General features: G+C 44.8%; 1 protein-coding gene across 3 annotated transcripts in view; it reads right to left on the bottom strand.

Moving 5' to 3' along the window:
* Positions 1–26014, bottom strand: part of sema6bb (sema domain, transmembrane domain (TM), and cytoplasmic domain, (semaphorin) 6Bb) — a 70908-nt gene that overhangs the window by 27130 nt on the left and 17764 nt on the right. For 2 of the 3 annotated variants that reach the window (XM_088393583.1, XM_088393585.1), the window contains exons 2-6: positions 23061–23190; positions 7181–7308; positions 5903–6017; positions 1548–1608; positions 1410–1472 (exon numbers count right to left, since the gene is read on the bottom strand). In XM_088393583.1, the coding sequence (XP_088249709.1) occupies positions 1410–1472; positions 1548–1608; positions 5903–6017; positions 7181–7289 (348 nt within the window). In that variant the 5' untranslated portion in view covers positions 7290–7308; positions 23061–23190. Of the gene's footprint in view, positions 1–1409; positions 1473–1547; positions 1609–5902; positions 6018–7180; positions 7309–23060; positions 23191–25576; positions 25696–26014 lie in introns of all 3 variants that reach the window. The other variant, XM_088393584.1, reaches the window with a different exon arrangement.

Here is a 26014-nt window from a genome sequence, read left to right as displayed (position 1 = left end):
GGTGATCACGATTTTGGGCAGGCACGATTAACTGAACTGATGTGACCTCCTCCACCACCCGACCCGGCGCTCCACGCCGAGCTCAATCAACACCATATTGAACCAACTCCGACCATAATGATGCCCGCCCACTGTTCCCCATGCGAAATGGCCTGTTGGCAAGATCATGTGACACGTGATGCGACACATCCTGCTGTGCCCCCCCCCCCTCCCCTCCTGAATATGACGAATGGCAGAACAACACAATAAAAAGAGGCCAGGCGACAAGCAAAGGACAAAGGCGACTAAGACGAGAATATGCAAATGCCGTCAACAGTCGCCCGGACGACGCAAAAAGGGGACGAAAGGTAAAATGCGGCGAGAATCAGGATATTACATTTTCTGCCTAATTAAGGAGAATAGCATGTCCTTTTGTGATCAGCCAGGCAGAAACATTTAATTACAAAACCAATTATAAGGTGGTGGATGTATCACATCTGACACGAGAACCCCCCCCACCCCTCCGCCACTTCCCTCCGAGCAACGGGGAACATTTGCAGGAGGTGAAGTGGCGGAGATGTATCCGTGTTGTTGTGGAAGGTGCTTGAGATTTTCTGTTTAATTGCGCGCCTCGTTAATGCGTGCACGGGTGTCGGACAAAGAGACGACAGGTAAAAGAAAAAAAACAACACTCAAGTATGATGAATATGGATGATGCTGCACCTCCAGCATGTGTCAATCAGTAAAAAAAAAAAAACTCCCACTTGATCCTGATCTAACAAGCTCAATCTCGTGAGATTAATCCAATTAAAAATGAGCTATGGAAATGCATTATGCTTACCCTTTAATTGCAACTCTTTTTTTTTTTTTTTTTGGAAAGGGAGGGAATCTCGCTCTTATCTCGCTTTAGATGCAAATTAGCATTTTTACGAGATCACCACCCTCCTATCACAATAAGAAACGTAAGAGGGCCGAAGAATGAATGAATACTAAAGAGAGGAAAGTGCTGCTGTAGACAGTCAAGCATCACTAACCCCCAAAAAAAAAAAAGTCGAGGTCGTGGGCACTTTGCATTTCCGCCTTTAAATCCTCAAATAACATGAACAGACTAAGTGGAAAGCCTTGGTATGACATGGAGGTTCTTATCTGTCCTCTCCTGCTGGTATTAACTTCGGGCAGAGCAGTCATTAAGAGGCCAGGAGACCTTTCATTACCGAGTCAGCCTTTCAGGAAAGACCTCACACGCACGCTCAACAATACATAATAAGGTAAATGTCACTCTTCTCTGAAAAAGCTTTTCCAGAAAAAAAAAAAAGAATCTAGCATTTTCGGCTCACCGGTGTACCCCAAGGCTCCTGCTTAGGGCCCCTTAACCACTAGGGGGGTAATTAACAGATTCATTTCTAAACTCCTCAGCGAAAAGGTCTCACCTCATGTTTGCCCTTCATCCTGCAGATCCTGATGTCGTTCTTGTTGGACTCCCATGTTCGTTTCTGGAGGCAGAAAAAGGTCAAATGTTTGCCGCCTGTCCACAACCGAAGCGAGGTCGTGGAAGATGCGGCGCTCACCTTACTGTAGAACATCTCGTCGGCGGCGGCGATGTCCAGCTCCACTCGGAAAAGGTCATCCCTACGGAGAAGCGGCGTGGCAGCCGGCCAATAGCAAAGTCAAAGATACGTATATCAGCAACCAGCAGAGTACAACACGCTTTTTATTGCTGGCTCCCAAAACATTTTTTCAAGTTCTCTTTTCTTTTGGGTGTCGTCCAAGCAGCTTATTCCTGTCAACATTTCCTTAATAAATTCAATTTAATATCTGGGCTTGAACTCCAACATAAATTTCCAGCCGAGGGCTACGTCACGCACGCATGCACACCGCAAATGTTTGAAGACAGTGATTGGAAGCAGATTTTTATTGCACTGGGGATTATTATTATTATTATTTTTTTTTTACCACTAGATACTAGTTAGCCCCAAGGGCAACCTAAGTAACTAGCCCCTGTGACATGACTCATGGCGCTCTAATAGCAGCAGAAAAAAATTAATTGAATTAACGCTGCTTGAATCAACCCTGATAATTGCGCCCTCCTGATCATCGTTACGCACCCCCCTCCGACTTCCCCCCTTCGAGATGTCCATTTATTGAATCTGAGATTTGTTGCTAATGTTTGGTCCAGCTGTGAATCTCCGAAAAGCCCTCCGTAGGTTTTAAGTGCCTTGGCTCACTAAATTGGCTTGTATAAGCCAAAGCCTGACAAAAGAGCGATGCTAAATTGTCAAACCAAAGTTGGCGCCGGCTGGTATTAAAGTTTGATGACGATTTCAAGGACTCCCCTTAAAAAAAAGAACACGGGGGCATCGTTTCAAATAACTGTGTTAACGTTGCCAAACTATTTGTATCATGTGGTACAAGGTGAAGATCGAGCATGTGTGAAACGTGGCGGCATTTTATGGCTATTTATGTTTCAGCCTTGAAGGACTCCATCGCTCCACACATGAGGGCCTCAACCTAAACAGCGAAACTTCTTAAAAGCTACAAATCAACCGTCTTGTTCGGCCGCCTTTGGTCTCGTGCATAAATTTGGATCCAGGGAGTCGGATCCGCACGTGCCTGCGCTATAATTTAACGAACACCCCGCCACCTCTTTTACCCAAGAGAGACATCTATTTTCATTCTTTAGCGGCTGATGAACTTCGACCTTCTGGCTTTCCAAATACCACGGCCTCGAGGTCAAGAGCTCTTCAGCCAGCACGGTTACCTACACTTCTTCTCGCTCGCTTGGTATTGCAACTTGGAACGTTGCCGCGTTTCTTCGAGCCAAACTGGCATCGCGAATATATTTTGAAGGACCTTTAGGAAAGTTAACCAGCAGAGTTTGTGGGCTATTTTCCAATCACTGTTCACGCTAGTACTTTGGAACACCCTGGAGGTTTTGACATTCGGAATTTGTGATGCTAAAACTATAATAATAAAAACTTAGAAAAACCTAGAGTTGACTTTTTAGGGTTTTTTTTTTTTTTTTGCAGGAAAGAGGTTGCAATGTGTCAAGATCTCTGACTAGCTATGGCGGCTACAGTCACACTTTTCCTGATAAAGAGGCGCCTGGTGATCACAATCGTAAAATCGTTTACGGTTACAAGGACCGTCAAGTGGATGGTGGAGTATGAACTTCTAAAGAGGACAGATTAAGAAGAGAAGGATCATCGGGTTTGTGGACGCCATTTTGACATACGTCCATGGCTAGCCTGCTAGCTAATGTTAGCTTTATGACATCCAAAGAGCGTGTTACCAAACCGATGTTGTTTTTTCTGATATACATATACATACATAAAATATAATTGTCCACCCGTGTCCAACTTTCACAAAAACCACAACTGGGCTGAACTGCTCGTTCGTCCGTCTGCCTGCCTTGAGGCATTCGACCTGCCAACAACTTGCGGTGACCTCTAGCGTGTGTGGGCTGATGAAGGCAGCAAGTTACACACACTAATACAGACTGCAAAGCTTGATTAAAAAATATAATAAATAAATAAATAAAAAGTCCGTTGTTATTGTAAAAAAAAAAAAAAAAGCCTCTAACTGCTTTATAATGCCTCCGTGATGAAGTTTGTAATTCAATTTAATCACATTTGAAATTAATTTTCCACCTTGAAATCTACTCATTAATCCGTTACAGCAATGTGTTATTTAGTAGGGTTAATCACGAAAATTAATACTGTATTATACAAGCTAATAATAAAAAAAGGAAGGAAATAAACCAGGGCAACTACTAAATTGTGTTCTGAAATAAACACACCCCGAGAAAAAAAATGAATGTTTCTGAGCCCTATTGAAACTAAGTCTGAAAAGTGACTCAGCAGCAATGACTCGGGGCTTAACCCAGCGAGGTGCCGCTGACTCCGACCCGCTTTAATACTTTGATTTGGCGATGACGGCAAGCGTCTCGGGAGAGGTGTGTGCACTCAGCAGGTGCTGAGGGCCAGAGATTTACGGCCGTTTGCACTCGGAGAAGTGCCTATGCTAATGGTGACAGGATTTAGGGGCGCGTGGGGCGGCTTATCAAGGTGCCCCGCGCCCGCCTGAAGTCATAGCTGCCATGGCGCGAGGGAGTTATTTTAAAACTCCGCCGTTCTAAGCGGCTTGCGCATTTACACGCCGATCTTTGCAAACGTATCGCCGCCGCCTGTCAGGTCGCCGCAAACACCGCTAGCCTCATTAAACTTATATAGGCTTCCTTTCGCTGACATAAATCCTCGTTCGCTCGCGCTCATATAACATTCTGGTGGTTAGCATTTTTACGAGCATCCGCATGGCTGAGACATCCCATATCGGATAACGTGTACAATTTCAAAAACACTTGTGTTACATTGAAGCGCCGCCGCGTAGCGCTTCATTTAAGTAATATCACGCCAGAGGGAGCAACGTGTTGTTTATCACCCGGATGGAAAACCCAAGGCCTGCTCGATCTCAAATGTGGTCACGCTTCCTCAAAACACTTTTACAAGTGCGGTTTTTCAGCTAAGACCAGTAGACGACAATGAATTATGATTTATTTGACACGTTATTCATGAATAATTCCAAACCGTGGCGGAGTTAGCCGTTAGCAAGATTCGCTAACTCGATTTTGAAATCGAATAGAGGAGTGAGAGACGAGGGAATCTTTAGACGTGGCTTGCGGTTCTGGTTATTATTTGGACCGATCAGGACAGATTTTTACGTTTAGCTCAAATTTCAAGTTTGAAAGTTTCTAGGGTCAGCTGTATTTTAACGACGACCCTCCTGACCACGGGAGCCGTACTTTTTTATTATTGGGCAACGCATGTGATTACACAGCCTCTCAAAGCGCAGACAAAATGGCTGGAACGAGCTTCCAAGATTTGAAATATTTACGACTTTGCTTCTCAGTAGTGAGGTCGGACCAGGTGGGGGCCAGCGATTGGGTCATTTCCTGGTTGCCCTTATTGGAAACTGCAACGACAGACGTAAACCAACACCACATGCTGAGATGGCCGTTGACGGATTTTTACCACGTTCGGAGTCAAATTAGAATTTGGAAAACATGTGCAGTAAATCTCAGGGGTTCGCGGTCGGCCGCGGAAGGCCTCCGGGGAGCCCCAAAAAAAGCGGCTGAACCGTCGGAGCAGCTGAGAGCTGTTTTACTGAGTCCAGGATCAGCAAATCCATCAGAGTGACGGACAAAACGAGGTCGCGAAAGCGTCGTCTCCAACGACTCACACATCAAGAGTTATCGTCAAACAGACATTTGACATTATAAGCTGGGATGACTTCACAGAAAAACGATTTGAAATGACTGTGATGTCATGTCGGGATTTTATGTCCTATCATGAATTTATCGCTTTGTTTTGCAGATTTCAGCAAAATATTGTGTATTGATTTTGTATTGAACTTTTCACCCTCTTGCATTTAGTTAAACCACAGGTGTCAAACTCAAGGCCCGGGGACCAGATGCGGCCCGCTAAATCATTTTAAGTGGCCCGCGAAAACAAATCGTGAATCGACTTCATGTGTCAATAATTATAAAATTTCGTAACTTTTAAAAATAGATATATTGATAGTATTTTTTTATTACCGTTTGTTTTTTTTTTTGTTTTTTTTAATTTTGAACAGTTTTTGCTAGTCTCTGATGAGTAATTCATCGTATATAATATAATGACCCTCTGAAGGAAAATATGACGACATTGCGGTTCTCAAAAATTTGTTTGACACCCCTGACTTAAATTAAACGTTGCCTGCTGGAAGGCCTTGCTGGTGGATTCTACTCCGGAACTGAGGTGGACCAGGTGTCTGTTCAAATACGATAATAACCCTGACCCTTGCGTCATGGAAATCAAGACGACTAGAAATAATCCTTTAACTCAGCAGCAATGCCAAGACAGGGGGGGGAAACGAAAAAGTTCCGTACCTGGCTCCGATGTAGAGTGTTCGGTTGACTTGGATGACCCTCTGGATATGAAGAGGCTCTTGTCGCTGCCACGTGTGGTGAGGTCGGCCCAGAAACACCGGATAGCGTCTTGACACTATTACGAGGCGAAAGACACACACGCGTAATTACAGATCCCAATCTGGCATTCATTCTTGGAAAATTGATGTAGAGCCACATCCGATTTCGAGTCATTCGTAATGCGATCCCGGCAGATTGGACCGAGCTCACTCCGACGCAGAAACTTCCCCGAGGCCAGAAATCCCAATTTAGATCGCCACTAAAAGTCAAAGTCAGCTTTATTGTCGATTTTAAACATCGGGAAAGGTGGAAGGATGTGAAATTTAACGGCTGAAAGCAATCGTCAGTGTCTGGCACGTATTTGAACGTCACGCCAGGCATTGGTGCTGATGTCATCTAATTATAATCAATAGCAGCTCATCATTCACTTTCCTTTGCTGGGTGGTGAGTAAAAAGCAAAGGCAATTTTCCATTTCGACTCCGAAGCAGCTATTTTGGGAAATCGCAATTCTATGGTGTGCCGTGTCTTCATTCGGATGGCTTTTGATCATGTTTGCATGAAAAGTGACTTCTGAGAAATGACTCATATAGCATATTTCAGTCTCTGTAATGCAAAAGTGTGAAACTAAATAAATTCTTAGGAGCATTCAAATAAACCGAATATCTTTCTCTGTCGCTTTTTTTAACGAATCTGATCAATTGAATCAAACGTGTTCATTAAAATCTTCCTCTATCAGAGGGTGGCAGTGAACCCCAACTGCCCACCACCTAGCTCCGCCCCTGGGACTTGCCATTCATTCACATCCGGAATGGTGAAGTGTGGGAAAGGCTGCTCTCGACTTCTTCTGAGGGCTTGACCGAATCTATAGCTGACTTTTTACTATCGATACATTAAGCAGGCCGGGAAGCCATCAATCAATGCGATTGAACCGCAATTGATCCTGGTCTGGAGCTGCTGAGCTGACAAGGAGACTCCAAGTCTGAGTGCGGGGGGGGAGGGGGTTAGGGTTAGCATCTCCAGAGACATCCACGTGTGTGGGAAAGTCGTAAATGCAAGCGAGCGCCTTTCCACACCCGCTCTGCATTGGCGACCCCCGTCTGACCTCCACGTCGGGACCCCTAGACCACCTTCAACACCTTACGTGTGAGGCCCCAAGTACTCAGTACTTTAACCAGATTTTTTTTTTTCCTCGCACTTTTGCCATCACCGTACGGGAGATAGCGAGAGAAGGTCCGTACCTTCGGTGGGGATGAAGTTTATAGGGCCTGGTTCCTCGGGGAATGCGGAGCAGGCTGTTCGGAGCAGCCAGCAGAGTAGGAAGAGGGAGGGAGGGGCCGCTGTCGCCATGGCAACAGAATTGCCGAGCCTGTGCACAAAAAGAGAAATAATAGACAGAGTGAAGGGAATGAGTGTTTGCCAAATGAAACGGAGGAATGTGAAGAGCAAACGCACAAACATGAACTCAATCAAGATGGAGGATTTATCAAATACCACATATTTCATTCAAACGACATCTTCACCGGCTGGAAGTGAAGACGTTATGTCGTTCGTGCCGCCACCGAGGGGCGGTCTAATTCATTTTTGGCAAAGGATAAAGAATATACGCGAGTATTGTCTGTCTACATGTGTTGCAGCGAGCTTGGTGGTCCACCTTTGAATCGTGAGGAAACACCACGTCGTAAGCCGCAGGATATTGTACAGGATATAAAAGAGTCCAAGTGTTGACGACAAGCAAGCCGCAACGTCACCAGACATAAATTTCGGTAAAATCCGCGGAATGTTTATGACGCAAGCCGCAAACCTCCAAAGGCTGCGTGCAAAGGCCTGGAATGGCCTCACTTGGAATCATGACTTTTCCTTGTAGTCCTTGTTTGCACGTTATGCTAATAGCTCATGGCTGGAAATCTCTCGAAACATCGTTTCCAAAAGAGAAACCAAAGCAACATCTTGTTCCAATGAGCGTCGGGGGATGAGTCACCGTGTCAACGAGGCGACCCGCCGACTTCGAGTCACGGAGCTGGCTTTTTCCGCCACGCACTGTTGACGGAACCTCACGTTTGCGGAGCCGCACTTATGTAAGGATAAATACATAAAAATATCATCTGGCACGTTCGAACGTGGCCTCAGTTCGCCCGCTGGATGACACAATGGGAAGAACTGGAAAAAAAAAACTGAATTTTCACAATTTCACAAGAATGGAAGAATTCAGCCATACATTTTCTGAACGGCTGATATAAAGAAAAACAAAATCACTTTCAAATAAAAGTATCAGCGCTTCTACGAGTAATTTTGCCAGCAGATTGCGAACACATGGCATCAGGCGCGCCCGCCAGCCGTGTCCGCTTTTGGTCCTTCCCCACATCTGTCGCTCGTTCAAGTCCGTTTTAGCCGAGCCTAAGTGGTGCGCATTACATATCTGCGTGTAAGCCAATTAAGTCTAATCCAATTGGGCTATGTAACTAATCGAAGCGGAACAAACAATGACAACATCCTCAAAATGGAGAAAAATAGTCTGCGGGTACTTCAACTAAATGGCGCTGCTAAAAAATCAAATCAAAATATACAGTCTTTAATTAACTTTTAGATCAAGTTTCTTTTAGGATTTTAGGAAAAATAAATTCAACAATAAAAATAAATCTTCATATATTATAATCATGGACTTTGTTTTGGAATTTTTTTGCATTCCAAAAAAAAAGATTTTCTGCCATGACACAAAGCAGCATTGTGCACCCACTGCAACCTTATGGGGTTATCTTGATGTCGAATTTCTCAAATTCTCTGGTCTGTCATTAGCATCAAAGTGAGACTGGGGGTGCAAATTACTCAGCGCCCGCCTCAGCGTCATCGGGGTCAGGTGAAGGCGAGCGAGTCAGCGCCGCGGATCAGGCTGCAGATAAGCTATCACGGCGGCCATTGTTGCGTCGTGGGCGGACAACCCAAATGCTGTCGGCGACTGGAGTGTAATAATTAGTTCCAAATTAGATTGGGGAAAAAAAAAAAAAAGCATTTAATGTGTACGTCTTGGTAATTTGCGCTCCTAAAAAGTGAGCAATGCAAGGACATCGGAATCACGGCGGAGATAAAACGCATTCCGAGGTTACGACCGACGTATTTCCAGATTGATGGACAGCGATCGGGCTGCCAACGGAATCCAGATGGCAGCCCGGGCCGCGAGGAAGCGCACCTCCGACTAATGAAATTGGACTTGTAAAGTCAGCAACACGCTCAGCTTGGCTTCCGTCGGCGATTTAACGCGGCAATTTGTCCGACTCCTGGCAAAGTCGATGAGGAAACATTCAGCTGTCGCCGCCGTCATAAAGTCGGGCTTCAAATCGCCGGGCCATCAATGATGTCGCTCGTCCTTCGCCAGCTTTTTAATTCAAGGTGATTCGCCGGAGAGGTTACAAAGGAGGTCAAAGGTTGGCAAATTGGAATGGAGTGAACTTCTCTCTTTCTATGCTTGAAGGCCGTCAATGGGAATCTGCATATACTTGATTTTGTTGTTTTTTTGTTTTTTTTTTAAGTTTAACATTTAAGTACTTATTCCGCAGTGCCAACAAACAGATTCGCCGCCGGCAGCTTTGGGAAGTCACCACACACAATTCAGCGGCTAGGAATACAAATAGAACCAAGAGGAACGTGGCGAGCCTACAGACAGAGAAAAAGCGTGTATAATTGACGCCAATGCGTTTTTTTTAATGGGAAAAAAAAGCCTTTGCCCTCAAAAATATAATAAAAAAAATATACCATATTTCTCCAGCCCATCTTTGATGTTAAAGCTCCAAACGATGACAAAAAAAACCCTTCCAGCTCCTTGTCTGGATCTTGTCAATGTGTTGCCACACAGAAAAATCTGAATTTGACAGCCACACTTCCTTGACAAAAGATGCCAGACGTGTTCTCATTCGACACCTCGGAATGTGCTGGAGATTCCCAACAAGCAAAAATGAGCCAAAGTTTCCATTTGAAAACATTTTCACTTGTTCCCCCCCCCAAGTTTCATTGTTTTGCAACCACAGCAGCAGAAGAAGTTTCATAACAGACAAGGATCGATTTATTGTATGAATAATAAAAAGCTACAAAGCATATTATAGTTTCTTGATTAAAATTTCAGATTGTTTGGCAAGTAAATTCGCACGCTCAATTAAATCCTGGCTCCCTTGTGAGCCAGCTCCGATTTGCCTACCAAAAAAAGATTTCAAATGACTCATTTCTGCTCCAACATTAACAATACCCGAAAATAAAATTCGCATTAAAGCAGTTGAATGGTCCGTTTTCGTTTTATGACAAGTCGCTTACTAAATTTCTTATTTCTGCAGATTTTTTTTTTTTTTTTATAGACTTTTTACTTTAAAAATCTTGATGATGCCAAACCACCACGGAAAGATTTAGCGTCGGGCCGGCGGTGACGTCCTTCAGACTTTTACGCAGTTGAGAATTACGAGCGTATGTGTAATAGGATATAAAGTAAGTCACGGACTCTTGTTCTATTGTTTTTATGTGATCTTAAAAGAGACACCCAACAGATTTTCCCCGAGCCTAGCTTAATTGTCACGTTAGCAGGCGGCTTTATGGAGAGTGTCCAATCACGGGCGGATGATAGCCCGGCTGCGATTCCCTTCGAGAGGATTTAAGGCGGAAGAAGGCGAGCAAGGAGAATGGAAACGACAAAAACAATGCAGAGCTGACGAGAGGTGAGAGAGAGAGAGAGAGAGCGAGGGGTACAAGTAAGGCATTCAACATAGCGAGGGGGAGTTGCAGCGGATATATTGCGAGGCAGGCTAAAAGAATGTCCGGAATGAATGAGAAAGACAAAGAAAGAGCCAGTTGCACAGTGAGTGGGGACTACTTGACTGCTTATTGTGTTTAAGCTAATAAGTGTAGGAGGTGTACCTCTGGGATCAATGCTTTGACCCTTTGTGTTTTGCTCAAGCAGGCAGACAGATGATTGAAAATGCTAATTAGTTAGAAAAACATTTTGCTTGTCCAATTTGTTTTGTTCTAGTTAGCAGACTACTTCATGGAGAACGACTGAAAATTAAATTTAATTTAAAAAGCTTTCCTGTGTAATCATCTGACCGCGTGAGATCTCAGAAACACAAAGCCCGGCTTTGAATTTGGAAGTCACCACTAATTGCCCCACTCGTAATTCCTGTTTGATGACATTGCAGGGTGACTTTATTCAAGTTGACCGCAAAATATTTCTCGTTGTCGATAAAGATTCGCATGATCTTTAGCCACAGTCGCTATCATTCTAGTCTGCTTATCTACTGGACATCCTCGGGCATCTGCCGTCGCCATTTTGATTAGTCACAGCGAGTTCCTCTTATCTCCTTCACGAGACTAAAGCGATAAACAACGGCCTCCCCTGGACACACGTGATTTATTTCGTCTTTGCGTGAGACGCCGGAGAGTCGCGATATTTGCGTGGCCGTGAAGCCTCGGAGATCCAATAAGACGGCGAAGGGAAAGAGGAGGGTGCGAAAAGGTTGAGGGAAGGCGAGATGAAAAATGAGGGGTGACCTTTGGCGTTCCGTCAGACGCTTTTCCCAGGCAGCGCCACAGATCACTGCGTGACGCACAACATATTTGGAGACGCATAACTCTCCACGCTGGCGCTTATGGACGTCTGTGCTCTCAGGAGTCAGCGCTAATCGAAAGAAAACAAATGAAGTCATGGCTCCTCTGAAAAATCAGACATCTGACAAGGCGAGCAGACAACCAGATCAAAACCAGAAGCAGCGGACTCAAGTCACATGGTTTGACTCGAGTCGGTTCTAAGCTGGCTAACTTGGGACTCTCCCGGCTATAACGAGAATGCCGAACTTTTAGGGATGCGAATTTCTTCACTGGATGATTCGGTTTTTGATTCGTGAGGATTTAAAACGCTTCGAATCAGTTTGACTCGCATTTTTTTTAATCGAGAATCATTTCTCATGGTTAAAATCGTGTTTTACTACACGCCTACTATCGAAGATAAGATAATGGTGGAAGTCCGATTAAGCATTCCGAACGTCAGTGCCGTCGCGTAATAATCGGAACAGCATCGAATTTCCGGGAGCTTTATCCGCTGGAGTGGTGTCACCGTCATTAACCTTCACAGGACTCCAAATGACGGCGGGCAACAAAGCATCTGCAGTCGGCGTGTAGAACAAAGACATTCTGTCCGGGTTTCCGCCTTAATTAACGGGCCACGTTTCAGGGGAGCGAAGCAGAAGAGCTGAGATCAGGCTTTCCTCCGATTCCTTTATTTGCCTACCCTCCGCCTGACTTTCATATGATGATTCATTCATCTCCGACGCCTCCTCAAGAGCGCCGACCGCAAAGCGTGAGACGGCTACTAAGCATTCCGTGACACGACGACGGCGGAGACGACGGGCCTGACCTTTGACCTTCTCTCCCGGTTTACGAGCGTCATTAGCGGGGCAGGGTTCAGGGGCCAATGCCATTAATCACTCTTCAAACCAGCTTTGGAGGAGGACTCCAGCGCCACTGCATTAAGCATGAAAAGAAAACATACTCCCAGACTGACGGGAGGCTAAAAGCAACTCCATCCATCACCGTTGGAGAGAGCGGCTTAGTGGAGCCAATGGCTGGAAAAAAAAAAAACACACGCAGAGATCAACTCCGACATGGTTATAAATAAAACAAAGTTTGATGATGCAACAGGCATCCGAGAAACAGACACGAGCCTTTGTTACATCTTGGGTGGACGACTGGAATGTGCTCCGAGTCAGCCAGCCTTGCCGTCAAGCTGGATGGATGGATGGATGGATGGATGGATGGATGGATGGATGGATGGATGGATGGATGGATGGATGGATGGATGGATGGATGGATGGATGGATGGATGGATGGATGGATGGATGGATGGATGGATGGATGGATGGATGGATGGATGGATGGATGGATGGATGGATGGATGGATGGATGGATGGATGGATGGATGGATGGACCGACAGAATGTCCGTGCAATTTCAATATGAGGAATATCAGCTGCAGGAACACGATTCCTGTCACACGTCGGGAATACGCCTGAGGAAATCCGATTTTCCGCTAGCACGTCCCACATCCAAAGGACAAAATTGAGCTATATATTTTTTTTCCGCTTTGCAACGGTGCAACCCGAATGCAGCATTCACACAATGATGTGTCCCGCAGCTGTGTTGCGCAATTTCCCAGGAAGAAAACGGCGCCAAGAGCTACACCCCATCATAAACAACATTGCCATGTAATTTTCAAACGCACCCGAGAGGATAAGTGAAGGCAAGCGCCAGAGATGGAGATTTGCATGAGTCACCCGTGAATCTCTTGAAAAGTCCCTTCACCTTAGCGCCCTCAATCACTCGTTCCCGTCTCGTCTTCCAATTGGTTGGCAACTATCCCACCTGTTTCCTTTTCTCCGGGCCGGCTTTATTTTCGGCTTTACCTCTTTTGAATGTCACACCTCGTATGGAAAGGAGACGCGCGCCGCTGCGGTGTCGATCACACGATTTGCGAACAAAGAGACGCGTGCGTGCATGTGCGCTGGGATCAAGCCATCAAACCAAAAGAGAAACAAACAGAGTAGAAGAACATTGCAGGCGGGACTCGCCGGGCTCTGGCTGTGCGCGAGTTCGATCCCCCTTTCACCGTGTCTGAGGAGCATGTTAATCGGAGATGGAGGTTGCCAAGTCAGCCTCATCCAAGATGTCTCTATCCATCTGAAGCTCGGAGAAAAACGGCCGCCTCCACCTCTCAACAAATTAAGTAGGCCCCCTAAATGCATTTGACCAGATTTAAAAAAAGCTAAGGTCGACTTCCAAAGTGGCTCGCAAGTTTGACATTTTACACTCCCGCCGCTTCAAGGCTTTAGGAACTGTTTGTTAAAGTGGATTCGGGTTTCGCACAAGGGGGAGGCTGCGCCGTCGTGAGTCTAAGTCGGAGCTTTGAAAGCTGAAGGGCAAAAGAAGGAAGTTGAGAGAGATCTACATCGCTTGTGCTTTCACAGAGACGACTCCCGGAAGGTGATTTTCACGTCTGGTGAGAGAGTAGGGAAAGAACTAGCCATATTGAAAATAGCAAAAAAATACAACCGTTCATATAAGTGTAAAACCCGATTCGGCTCATCATCGCCATCCCTGACCGACTCGCGGTTTAACCATCAGTGAATGAAAAATGGGCACCTTCAAAAGCTCCTCACTGCCACAAAAGCGGCCTTTGGCTGATTCCACAATGGCGTGAGGCCGCCGCACAAATTAAAAAGAGACGTCGTTCGTCTCGACCCGAATGACCCTGGCGGGGAGTCAAAGACGGCGAGTCACGCATGAACGACTCTTTTTTTTCTCTTTAAGCCTGACGGGCTGTCGTGTCGCACGTACAATTAAACGCTTTGACATGACACACTTGGCGGCTAACATATCAACGCCGTCGCCGGGGCTCAGTCACCCGGGAACATACATCTTGGCTGATTTGCATGAAACACACTCGAGGTGAAACCCTCCTAAGCTGTCTGCGGTCACTTAGTATGTCCGATGGAGACGACGGAATCGATAAAATAAGCCACCGCTGGACCCCGCTCAGATTGGCGTGTTGATTCAATAAAAAAGCAGACGGGAAAGAATGTCAGAGAATGACGCTTGAGGGTTGTTGAGGGATCATTGTGGTCCTTGCGAGAAGAAAAAAAAAAGCAGAAGCCCTGCTTTAAGCATTATAGCACAGTCATGCTAATTATTAGCTCCTCTATGGCGTTTTTCCATTGTATTAGCATTAAGCTAGCAAAACAGTTACACTGTTTTAAATACAAAAAAACCTCCATTTGATTGATTTCATGTTTCGTTTGATGGAAACCTCAACTACTAGTAGCAATAAACACCTTGAAGCCACCTTTTTTCAAAAATTTCAAACTGTTACTCCTTGTTAAGTGAGTCGCTTTGCCTCCCACAACCATATTTGACCCTGAGAATAATAACAGAGTTTTCTCGGGGAGTAGCAAGATGTAACCACGCTGCTTTTAAGATGACCCAAACCATGAAGCCACTGTGGAAACACTGCTTAGTTTCTCCAGAATGTTTTTTTTCCAGCAGTCTAATAAAACAACCCAGGGAAAAAAATTGGAAATCTTAACGCTATTGTTGTCTAATGTCCATTAACGGGAAAAAAAAACTGTACAGCCTCCATATGTTCGTTCATTCCAGGGGATGTTCATATCGGCTTTCCTTAAACCCAGTTTGATCCACTTCTGCTTGAGGTTTGGGAGTCACGCTTCAGACGGACTCAAAACACAAAGTGACCTCATTGGCAACAATCAATAGGGAAATTGATATTTTTTCTCTTTTTTTTTCTTCCTCCCGCAATATTTTGCTCGCCTTGTATCAACAGTCATTTAAAAATATTCTGGTCATGGTTTCATTTGGAAGTCAAACAGAGTTGAATCTTCAAGGCTAACTCCAAGCGGCTAATTTAGCGCTTGGCAAAAACAGATCGATGCCACGGGAATCAAATGAATCAGATTTATTTAAAGATTCATTTACAGCTGGCAATGATGAAGTCACGCCGCACGCTCACCGCTCCGGCTCGGCTTTTCAACGCCGCCATCTCGACGACCTTGATGTTCTGCAACCATACAATGACTTCCTCTTGCATAGAAACAAACAGAAGCCATGTGAAAGCGGCAAGTTAGACTGCCAATTAAAAAGTACAGCCTCAAAAGATGAAAGGTCAGGTCGTCGTGGAGACTGCCGATACCGATCCCCGATACTTGAGGCAAAAATCGAAATAAATCTAGACGTACTGGCTGGATCTGTCCTTGGACTTCCAAACTGAAATGATAAACTCGGAGACACAACCCCAGTGATGGAGAAGCACTGTAGACATTCAGTAGCTCTGTTTATTCACTTCACTCGGCCAAACATTCTCCATCTGCAGCCAATATGAGCAAAACCGAAGGACAATCTGTCAAATCTGGAAAGCCCCCTCTTCATGGCCGTGAAAAACATCATTAGGATTCATTTGGCAGTCTTAAAAGAGACATGCACAACACTGTGGCAAAAGATGGCCGCTGGGAGGGGCAAGTCTGGGGAGTAGGAGGTTGCTTTCATGAATTTTACAGATGGAACAAGATGACACGGCCAGATAACGGGAAGATGAAAACAAGTTGGGTCAAAATGGCTGCGGATAAATCGGACGATAGCGTCAAAGTGAGCTCCTCTTGCTGGCTCGCCACAAGATAAAAACAACCAGATGCCGGTTGAACTCGCCAACGCTCTTTTTTTTTTAATCACATCCGGTCAACATATAAACACACAAGCAAATTGGATTCAACCACCGAGAATTTTTATCAGTCTGAAAGCATCGTACGTATTCTCCCGTCATGGCCCCGAGTAGCTGCTAATCAGAATAAGTGCTTCTGGAAAAGCCCAGAAATAAAAAAACTAAGGGGGGGGGGAGCGAGCATCAATACAGGTTTAAATGGCCGAACATTAAGCGTTATGTTTGCTCATTAACCTCGACATCACCTTCACGTTGGCCTTATTCGTTTCCTGACACGAGCGTTCCGCCCCGCCTCCTTTATTATCAGCAGGCGCTATGGCAACAAGGAATCGATTTATGCCACAGGAAATGTAGAAATGAATCTGTCACTTTAAAGACACGCACATCTACTTGGGCCATTGGCATTACCACTTTAGATCTTCAGATTTTTTCCTGCTGCCGAGTTCAAGTACTGCATTGGAACTCGATTAATTTGCGCATGTAAATGTAGCGCCTTGGCGTTTAAATAAAAGGACTAAGTGGCAGAGGCCGTTAAGACCTGCAGCAAAATGCATCAGCGCAGTTAATGCTCCTGAAGCGGCGAAGCAACCGAAAGTCTTTCTAATCCGAAGAAGGAGCATGAAATGAGAATGTAGGCTGCTACGTTAGCATCCAGCGCTAGCCGCCAACCGGTTAGCTTGTTGTGTTCAAAAGCGACGAGAGATTTTACCTTGGCTCTTATGTAACTATTGTTGTGGATTGGAGTTAATCTTTTGGAACACCGAGTGAAACATCGACTTTTACATTAGCATCTCCCGCTAGGCGCCAACTGGTTAGCCGCCGTACGTGTCACCAACTGATTCGCGGCCACTCTACAGTGATTTACGTTGTCCGTATACTTAATATGTCCTTCTATAGGTTTAATAAATAGATTTTCGTTTATTAATTTGACATGGGTGACAAGTATAGGCCGGATGAACTGATAGTAGAGCGACAACCTCGACAAATTAAATTTCAATTATCGTAATGAGCTGGAACTACAGCCAAGGCTCATTTCCCTTCACCTGAAACGGAAAGACGGGCCGAGGGTTTTTTAATCGGATCGGCTGCGAGTTCGTCCACTTTGATAATGTCACTTACTGGACAGCAGTCAAATAATCGGTCATGTTGTCGATTAACAGAAGCGGCGGCTCGGGCAGACCATCAGAGGCCTTTTTGGCTCCAACTTCAAGGCTACAACGAAGAGAGGGCCACGCCACGCGTGGGAGGCCAAACGACGAGTCCATATGTGGCCAGACAGTTGGCGTGCTCCGTACGAGGGCCCGATCCAACTAGCTAAACACACGTTGTTATTCGTAGCGTTTTTCGCTAACATGCCGCTTTTGTTTAGCATGACCGATTTCATCGGAGTCGTGGGCGAGGCGTTGATGGATCCCGACTGATGGCGAGGCTTTCCCACCTTGTCCGTGATGACACTTAAAAAAAAAAAAAAATTCGCACTCCAACGCACGCATGTCTTTCATACCGCCCACGTCGACGAGCATGCGGCCACGGCGGCGAAGTCTTTATGTCCGCCCTTCTCCCAATTTTGCGTTTTATCCCTCCGCAGTCTCTTAACGGGTCTCTATTGATCATCCTGTTTCATCTTTATCTTTAATCAAAAGGCCAGGAAAGTCTGTTGTTTAATTGATGAGTCGCTACTCTCCCCGGCTCCCGCAGAACCACCGGCACTTATTCATAATTAATAAAGAACGGCTAATTATCCGAACGCGGGGCCCTCACGTCGTGCTCGTCCTATATAGAGGGAAGAGAGGGAGGCGGGGGAAGTAGAAAAATTTGGAGGAGGGAAGGGCAAATCGCGAAACGTCACCTGTGGTCGGTTTGGATTTCAGCATCTTCATCGCATGGCCCTCAGCTGCTTTTCATCCCCGACGGGTTGTGGGAACGCGGAGGGAGGAGGAAATGGGACCCACTTGAGACGGAATAATACATTGGCGCCTCACGTTATTTGTTTAGAACGGCACGGCATAAAATCTTCACCGTAAACTGCGTAAAATGGTCTTGAAGTGTTTCATATCCTGTTGGGGTTTCTTCAATGGAGTGAGAGATGTGGGCGGGGGGGGGGTTATGCTTTAAGTCCAAATGGAAGCAGCAGATGTCTCCAAAGGCCTACTTGCATGCTTCAGTTACGCAATGATTGAAATTTGCATTGAGATTGAAAAATGCCGTGAAACTGAGACATTTTTTTGCTTCATTTCCATGGACATTGGAAAACGTGCTACCGGGAAGCAGGTTTTTGTTTTCACAAGACCAAATTGGAAAGCTTAAAATGTTAACTGCCTGCAAAGATGAAGCGTGTAAATCAATAATGAAAATACAAACAAATAATTCGATTGTATCAAGTCCAACTGCAGCTCCCTAATTGGTCTCTTATGCGTGTCCTGCAGCAACAGATGCATTTGGTTATCTCATTGAAGGTTATTGGAAGAGTGAACTTTGACTTCACATAAACTTCACTTTGGCATCCTTCAGCCTTTCAAAACGATTCCAAAATCTAATTGTATGGAATTCAATTTTTTTTTTTTTTCACACCAACTGCTTGTTTGGATTCTGCCAAGCAACAGCGGCATTGATTATGTGCAAATGAACAACTCTTGAACCGGAGAAAAGGAACACTGATTCTTGTGAAGAAGGGGGAGGAGAAGGCGATGGAAGAGGAGGAGATTGTTTTTTTTTTTTTTTAATTGAGCCTAAGGGCAATTTGATGATGCAGGGGGGAATTCTGCCTAGCAACAAGTAGCATAAATGACATTATGTCCCAAAAAATAAATTTTGTTTGATTGGACATCTCAAATTTCAACATGATCCCAAATAAATGTGGAATAAAAAAATCTCAGCTGGGATTCCTTGACAGGCGACAATAATCCAAAGTGGTAGTAGCATTTGGTTATTGTTGTGAATTGGTCACACAATTCTGCGGAGAAGCATTATTAAAGTCATTTTGTTGAGCAACAACAGCCCTCGCTACCTTTCAGCATTCATGCTAATCGAATTCAAAAGTCACCTTGGAGACAGTTACAGTCTCCTTTTTTCCTTTTAATGTGCAAGTAATAAAAGGCAATCTTATTTTAATGTCCCCCAACATACAAAAGTGCACCTTTGAAAGGCAAACATGACTAACAAGGGATAATATCTTTTTATATTTTCTCAGAAACGATCACGATGACCAGTTTCTAGTCTTGATTTGAAAACAACCATAAAGGTTAGCTTCATGCTAACACACAAACGGCATCAACAGGCTAATGAATCGCGTCACCCTCGAAACAATGATCACAAATGGTGAAGCAACACATATAGACAAACAACTCTGGTCATTAAAATTTAACGAAATAAACAAAAGGTGATCTCCATATCCGGACTGCAAAGCGTCTCGACTAAGACTCCTCAAGTCGTACTGATCTTTCTGAACTTAAACAGAAACGTAAAAAATAAAAAAGACACGGCAAGCCTCTTCCTCTCAAATGCCACTCCAATGGTTGAAATGATGCATTTCCCCGTAAGATCAAGGACAGACTTTTAGAGCCGAAGGTGAAAGGTCAGACTGGCAATTTACGGTTCAGCTAAAGGTCAACTCGGTCCGATTACGACGCTTCGCTTAGCAACAGTCGACAGCGAGCGACTCGTGAAGCGCTTTCATCATAAAAAAAAAAAAACGTAGAAATTCCACTCACACGCGCCACGGCGAGAGCTTTCGGAGAGACGACATCAAACGCTTCGGAATTATTCGTCTGTTGCAATCGGCGGCAAGCAGGCAGGAAGCGGATAAAAAAAAAAATTGCTATCTCAGATGACATTCTGCATCCTCAACTGAATCCTTTGGCATCCAAAATAATACAAACAGAGAAACGCAGAAACTAACTCGGCAAAAAAGACACTTTGGATAATTTATTGGTGTAAAACTAATGTTGCTCGCCCCCTCCCACTCCGGTTCCCCTCTGAGTGGAATGGAAATAACCAAAGTTCAAGTTTACCGTCTGCTTCTCCTCAACAGGGAGTTCACAACGGGAGCGGACGTTATTACAATGGTATGCTATCACTTATCAGGGAATATCTGTTCTTCCGTTTTGAATTACATGACAAATTTCCGAAGAACACTCGAGTGGCTTTTCCACTGGGATCGCAATCTCGCTGATTGCCCTCGCCGATACCTTTTATTCGTCTAACACAATGCTAGGCACGTGTCGGATGGGTAGAAACCGACGAGCAGATGTTCTGAGGGTTCGGTCAGAAACGCTTGGGTGATTAGCCACAAGGTCCGAGTTAGCGCTAACGCGATGCGTGGCCCTCAAATGGAGCGTGGTTGTCCTGGAAACAGCTTCAGTTCGTTCTCCACCCACCATTTGTTTTTTCTTGCGACTATTTGCTCACAAGCGAGCTCGCCTCTCGACACTTTTGGATGGCAGACAAAAACAGACACGTTCTTGGGTCTGTTGAAAAGGCCTCGTCTTTTATGAGCGAGACTTGGTGAAGCAGCATTTGGCTCATTGTCAAAGTTTATGGGGTCGAGTAAGCCGAAGCAAAACATTCAATTAAATATCTTTAAATAAACAAATTATTCCTTGTTTTTGTTAAAAAAAAATCAGGTGAAATCGAAGATTTTTTTTTCAAAATCATCATAAGGAGTTCTGATTAATAAAAATATTTTTATTAAATCAGCCATCCCATTAAATTATTTTTTTAAAGATTATGATTAAATTTAAGTCAATCAATTTCATCAAACGATGACTTCAGAACATGCTGAAATCCCATGAATAATAAAAAAATCTAAAAGAATGGAGGATCAAGGAAATTTAGTCCGCTTTCAACTCGACACGGTCGTAAGAATCAATTTGGTTTCATCGTTACGAGTTAAAACATGCAGAAGGCTTCGACCAGCTCATTAAAAAATAAAATTGAAAAGAAAGAAGAGATCAATCAAATTCACTTTGAGGCTGTACCGCAGAAAGTCCAAGTGGGAATTATCCTACATTTTAGAAAAATAGGTAAGGGGTCAAACACAATAACTTTTTTTTTTTGGGGGGGGTTGAACTTTCAGAATGATTGATGATGTGGCACACAAAAGGTGTATCGCGCCCGAAGCTAAATTTAGACGCACAGGTAGCTGTCATTATAACTGTGAAGCTTTTGTGTTCTTCTATAATGACCCCCCCCCCTACCCCAACACCTGTCTCCCTCGCCTCCCCCCCTCCCCTCCCTGGGACGACCACTCAGGTCAGACTAAATATAACTCGCCCTGCTCGGCGCAAGCACCCAGCAGCGGCGGCATCGACCCGACGCCTCCTAATGTGAGCCAAACTATGTACAGCGAGCGGGCCCGCCTCCAGAGTCTCATCTCAGCCCCTTTTATAGGAACACGGCGACACTACGCAGGACATGAATAACAAACAGGAATCTATTGGCACCCAAGAGGCGGCCGTGAAATGTCCTCTCTGATTAGAGTTGCAACGCAGAGAGTGTCGGTTTATCTTTTGGCGGCCGGGAAACGGAAAGTGATGGAACACAAAACTGAGAAAAAGTCAAAAGTAGCATGCTCAGGCTGCTCAACATTACGCCAAACAATAAAAAATACAATTTGAGGGTGCCTGTTTTGTCTTAGCATTGTAATTAAAATAAACTTCCCGGTGTGGTTGTATTTTAATATAGTTGAGAAAGATCTGGAGATAAGATTTTCAAAGCATAGAAAGATGAAAGGAGTTATCGAACAAGGTCATCAGAGTAACAAATGTAATTGCTCGAATAATTAGCATAACGCTGTGTGTGTTTTGTTTTTTTGACCTTGGCGTGCTCATTTTCACCTTTCGTTTCTTTTCACTGCCTCGCTGACGCTAGGCAACGCGACAGCTAGCGAAGGTTAGCATTAGCATCAGAGTGACGCCTACCAATTATGCAAGCATTTGAAAATAACACAAGGATATTTCTTGATGTATAGTATACTACAGTAGGATGGTATAGCATAGCATAGCATAGCATAGCATAGCATAGCATAGCATAGCATAGCATAGCATAGCGTACAATATCACAATATATGAGCATATGTTTTAGCAAACTATATACTAGACCTCTAAATGAAAGTAACATAGCCAAAATGACCAATATACCGAATTTTATACTGTAGAAATTCTTAATATCTTTTTAATCCCTGAGTGCTGTTAAAATATATGCTTTTTTAGCCAGTTATTTGGGAAATAATCTGAATACATGAGCTCTTTTCCCAGTCACAAAGTCAACGAAAAGCACCTTAAAGTGTGACACCAGGATGCTTTGGTTGATCCTATTCCAAAAGTACGTGAGACGATTATGGCAGAGCAGTCACGGCTTTGCAATTCTGAGCTAAAAAAAAAAAAAAAGATGTGGGAAAAATAATATTTTCTCAGAATATTGCAAAACTGGAGCCAAAAAAATAAATTCCCAGGAGCCACGCGAGAACGCTAGGACAATCTTATGATTGTCAGCCTCTGACGAAGCGTCCAACACTGCAGGCAGTGGCAGCAGGGTAATAAAAAAATAAGATGAAGTGATTAGGCAAAGGCTGGCTGCAAAGCTGCCCGTTCGCCTTACAAATGTGAGCCGGGCTACTTTATGTCGATACGGCAGCAAGCGCAAAACAGAAACACGGCTGTCCATCACTGTCTAAGGGCCGTGGCGTGTATCAGGAAGTGGATAACAACATTCTGCCCATCGCCTTCCTGCCTCCGTTACCGTGGAAACAGTCGCCCGTGTCGGAAGAGGCAATTCTATTACGGCAGCTGGGCCGGCCAGCAAATGCGACTATAAAACATGACTTAACAGTTTGAGGCGGAGCGGAAGGAAGTGGTAAAGAACACATACCGGGCAATGGAGGGGTTGGGGAGACCACTTCCACGGAAAAGACAGCAGGAGGTCAAAGTTTTCACCCCTCAAACGTGGTGGGTCCAGACACCGGGGTGGTCATGAACGGTCCATCTTCAGATACCCGTCACTAGAAAAAAAAAATGAAAAAAAGTGAGAAATGATGGTACTGTGATGAAAAAATGGGCAGGAGTACATATAGTAATTCCAGTAATTGCTTTTGGTAAGTAGAAACGTTTGTGAGTCAAAGCAAAGTTTCCCATAGGAATCAATGTAAAGGCAAATAATCCGTATCGGACTATCCTAAAAGTCACACCTTTTGCCCTATTTTTCCATGTAAAACCAAAACAACAGTTTTATTTATACTTTTTAAAACCTTTATAACAAAAAATAAAAGTTACTTTATTCTTAACCTCCTAACTCGGTTTCGGCAGGTTCTAATTTCCGACAATCGCTAAAAATACCCCCGAGAAGACAGAAAAAGTCAAGCTAAATTATGATTATGTAGCCGAGGGAATATTGCATGTGGTTCCTCGCAGTTTTTTGGCAAGTCTGCCCGGTAACAACATTAGCGGCTAATGCGCACTTGGCACCGTCGCGATCATGACTGTTATCAAAGTGCGTCCGATTACGCACAAAGTGGACGAGGACGGCGGCTTTGGAACGCGGCCAGGAGCAATAAGTTGCTTAAGCCCACTCGCCCCATTCAACGAGGCTTCCCGAAATGTATTCACAGCTTCTTCGTCTTTGACATCCATCCCTCCTAACCCCCCCCCCCCGCTCTCATAATGGACCTTTTGAGTCACTCCATTTGTCTTCCATCATTTGCCCAAAGCTAAATCCTTTCTTGATACGGCCTTTGTTTGTCTTTCTCCGCCCCCACGCCGTCTCAGCGAAGGCTAAGCCGTCCCGCTCGTGCCGAGCGACAAAGCCTGATAGCAGACGGCGAGTGAAGGTCAAGGGAGCCTGCGGGAGAACAGTGACCGACAGGGATCAAATACTAATCGATATCGAACGCCGGCTGACTCGCTGTGCGTTCAGTTACGCTTTTTCACACTCTGGCGGCCGAGCCCGCGCCGGTGTCAAAGTGCAGTCGGCCTATCGGATTTCTCTTCTTCCGTTCGAGCTGCGATGACCCGGCGGTGCGAGTGACCCCGGCACGCCTGGGAATCATCGACATGCGTGTCGTGTTACCGCCCGGTTTATGGCCGGCTTACTTTGTTCTTGGGTGAAAGACACCAGACCGCAATACCTGAGCGGGCTCACGTTACTCCCGGTCTAGTCACGTCAGCGCTTTTGTTCGACGGGACCGACGTGGCACAATGGAAGCCCCGAGGCTTCCGACGGGCCCACCCGAGTCGATGTTCGAACCCTGACCCGAAGCGCCGTGGCACAAAGACTGGAAATTTGATTCAGATGACTTTCTTGAGGTTCAGATTGCCGACATTGCCGCAAGGTGACTTCACCGAGCGGGCGAGGCGGCATCAAAGACCCGCTCGGTAACGTTAACCCGATGATTGTTTTGTTGACGCGTCATCTGGATGAATCGCGAGATGATTCAATCAGTGTCGAGGGAATTCCGGAAGATTCAGTATCGGTGATACCAGCTTCTGCTTTACTTGAGAGAGACAATTTCAAAGAGGTATTAACGTGACAAGGTTTATCGGTGCGGTCGCACATCTGGGTTATAGCGAGTCGAGAATCGTTCATGTAACGTGAGCTCAATGAATCGCAGCTGGATCTGAATCGAGAACTGGATGGAATTAGATTCGGAAAGGTGCACCCGATATTGCGGCCAGTGTTTGTTTGTGTTTCAAATTGAATAAGGGAACCACATGACACCATCGTTGACTCGAAAAAGCGAGAGCGTCTGTATTTGGGAGACGGCAGGCTAAACAAATCAGAACTTTTCCCAATCGGGAACACATGTTTCATCCTTGCTGCCAGACATTTTGAAATCTTGGAAATTGTGTCACTTGGTAACCACAACTTTCAAATCAGGTGACTGAGATGAAATCCCAATTTTGCTTCGGGGTTCTCAATCACAGAAAATGATGTTTTGGAAGATGTTCTACCAATATAAACAATGGCAAGGAGGTCACTGTGTTTTTTTCAATATTTCGATTTACTGTCCTGCAAATGGAATTCTGCCGAGAACAAAGGACGCGTGTCGCGCTCGGATCATAATTACAAACAAAATGGCACTCAGATGCCGAGCGTAAAAAGCAATTACAACAGAAAGCTCGATCGGAAGATGGCATTTGGAGGAAATACAAAAAGACGCAGTTGGGAAATGTCAACCGGAGACGACCTCGACCGACCCAAAAGGTGGCATGCGGAGAATTTCTCTCTGACCTCTTTCCGTATCGTGCAACTTTGCGTGTCGGAAGGAAAAGTTTGGAGAGAATTTGTTTCTTGACTAATGAAGACCAGCGCTTTGCAGCCTCCGCGTCACCTCGCTTGATACACGACTTGGCTAGCTCGCCGGCGGCCCACATTAGCGTCTCGGCGCTCACCTCGCCTCCTCGTCCTGATGGCCGAGCTTGCCTGGGACTGTCACATTAACTACCTTCTCGCTCTCGCACGGGTAAAGCAGGTCACTCTCCAGGCTCCTCTGGGCGACTCCGTGAAACTTCTACAAATAAAGTACGAGGGGAAATAAGCGATGTTTGGTTTGATTGAACTCATCCCAAATGCAAAATTTTAAAAATTAGGACAAGTGTGAGCTAAAATAACCCAGTTTGTCAGAGAAAAATAGAGAAAATATCCTTCTTGTGACTGGCACTTTGATCAAAATATTCCCTTACTACGCAATATATTTTATAATATTTATGGGAACATACTATATATATTTTTTCATATTTTTGTATACATATATTATTATGATATCATTTTTATTTATTTAATTATTTTATTGTTGTACAAAACGGTAATACTTGTACAGTTAGCCATTT

This window comes from Syngnathus floridae, chromosome 13, assembly GCF_059516105.1.
Source record: "Syngnathus floridae isolate MCC-2025c chromosome 13, RoL_Sflo_1.0, whole genome shotgun sequence".
Classification (NCBI taxonomy): Eukaryota; Metazoa; Chordata; class Actinopteri; order Syngnathiformes; family Syngnathidae; genus Syngnathus; species Syngnathus floridae.
The sequence above is the reverse complement of the archived record's forward strand: the minus strand, read 5'-3'. Positions and strand labels throughout refer to the sequence as shown.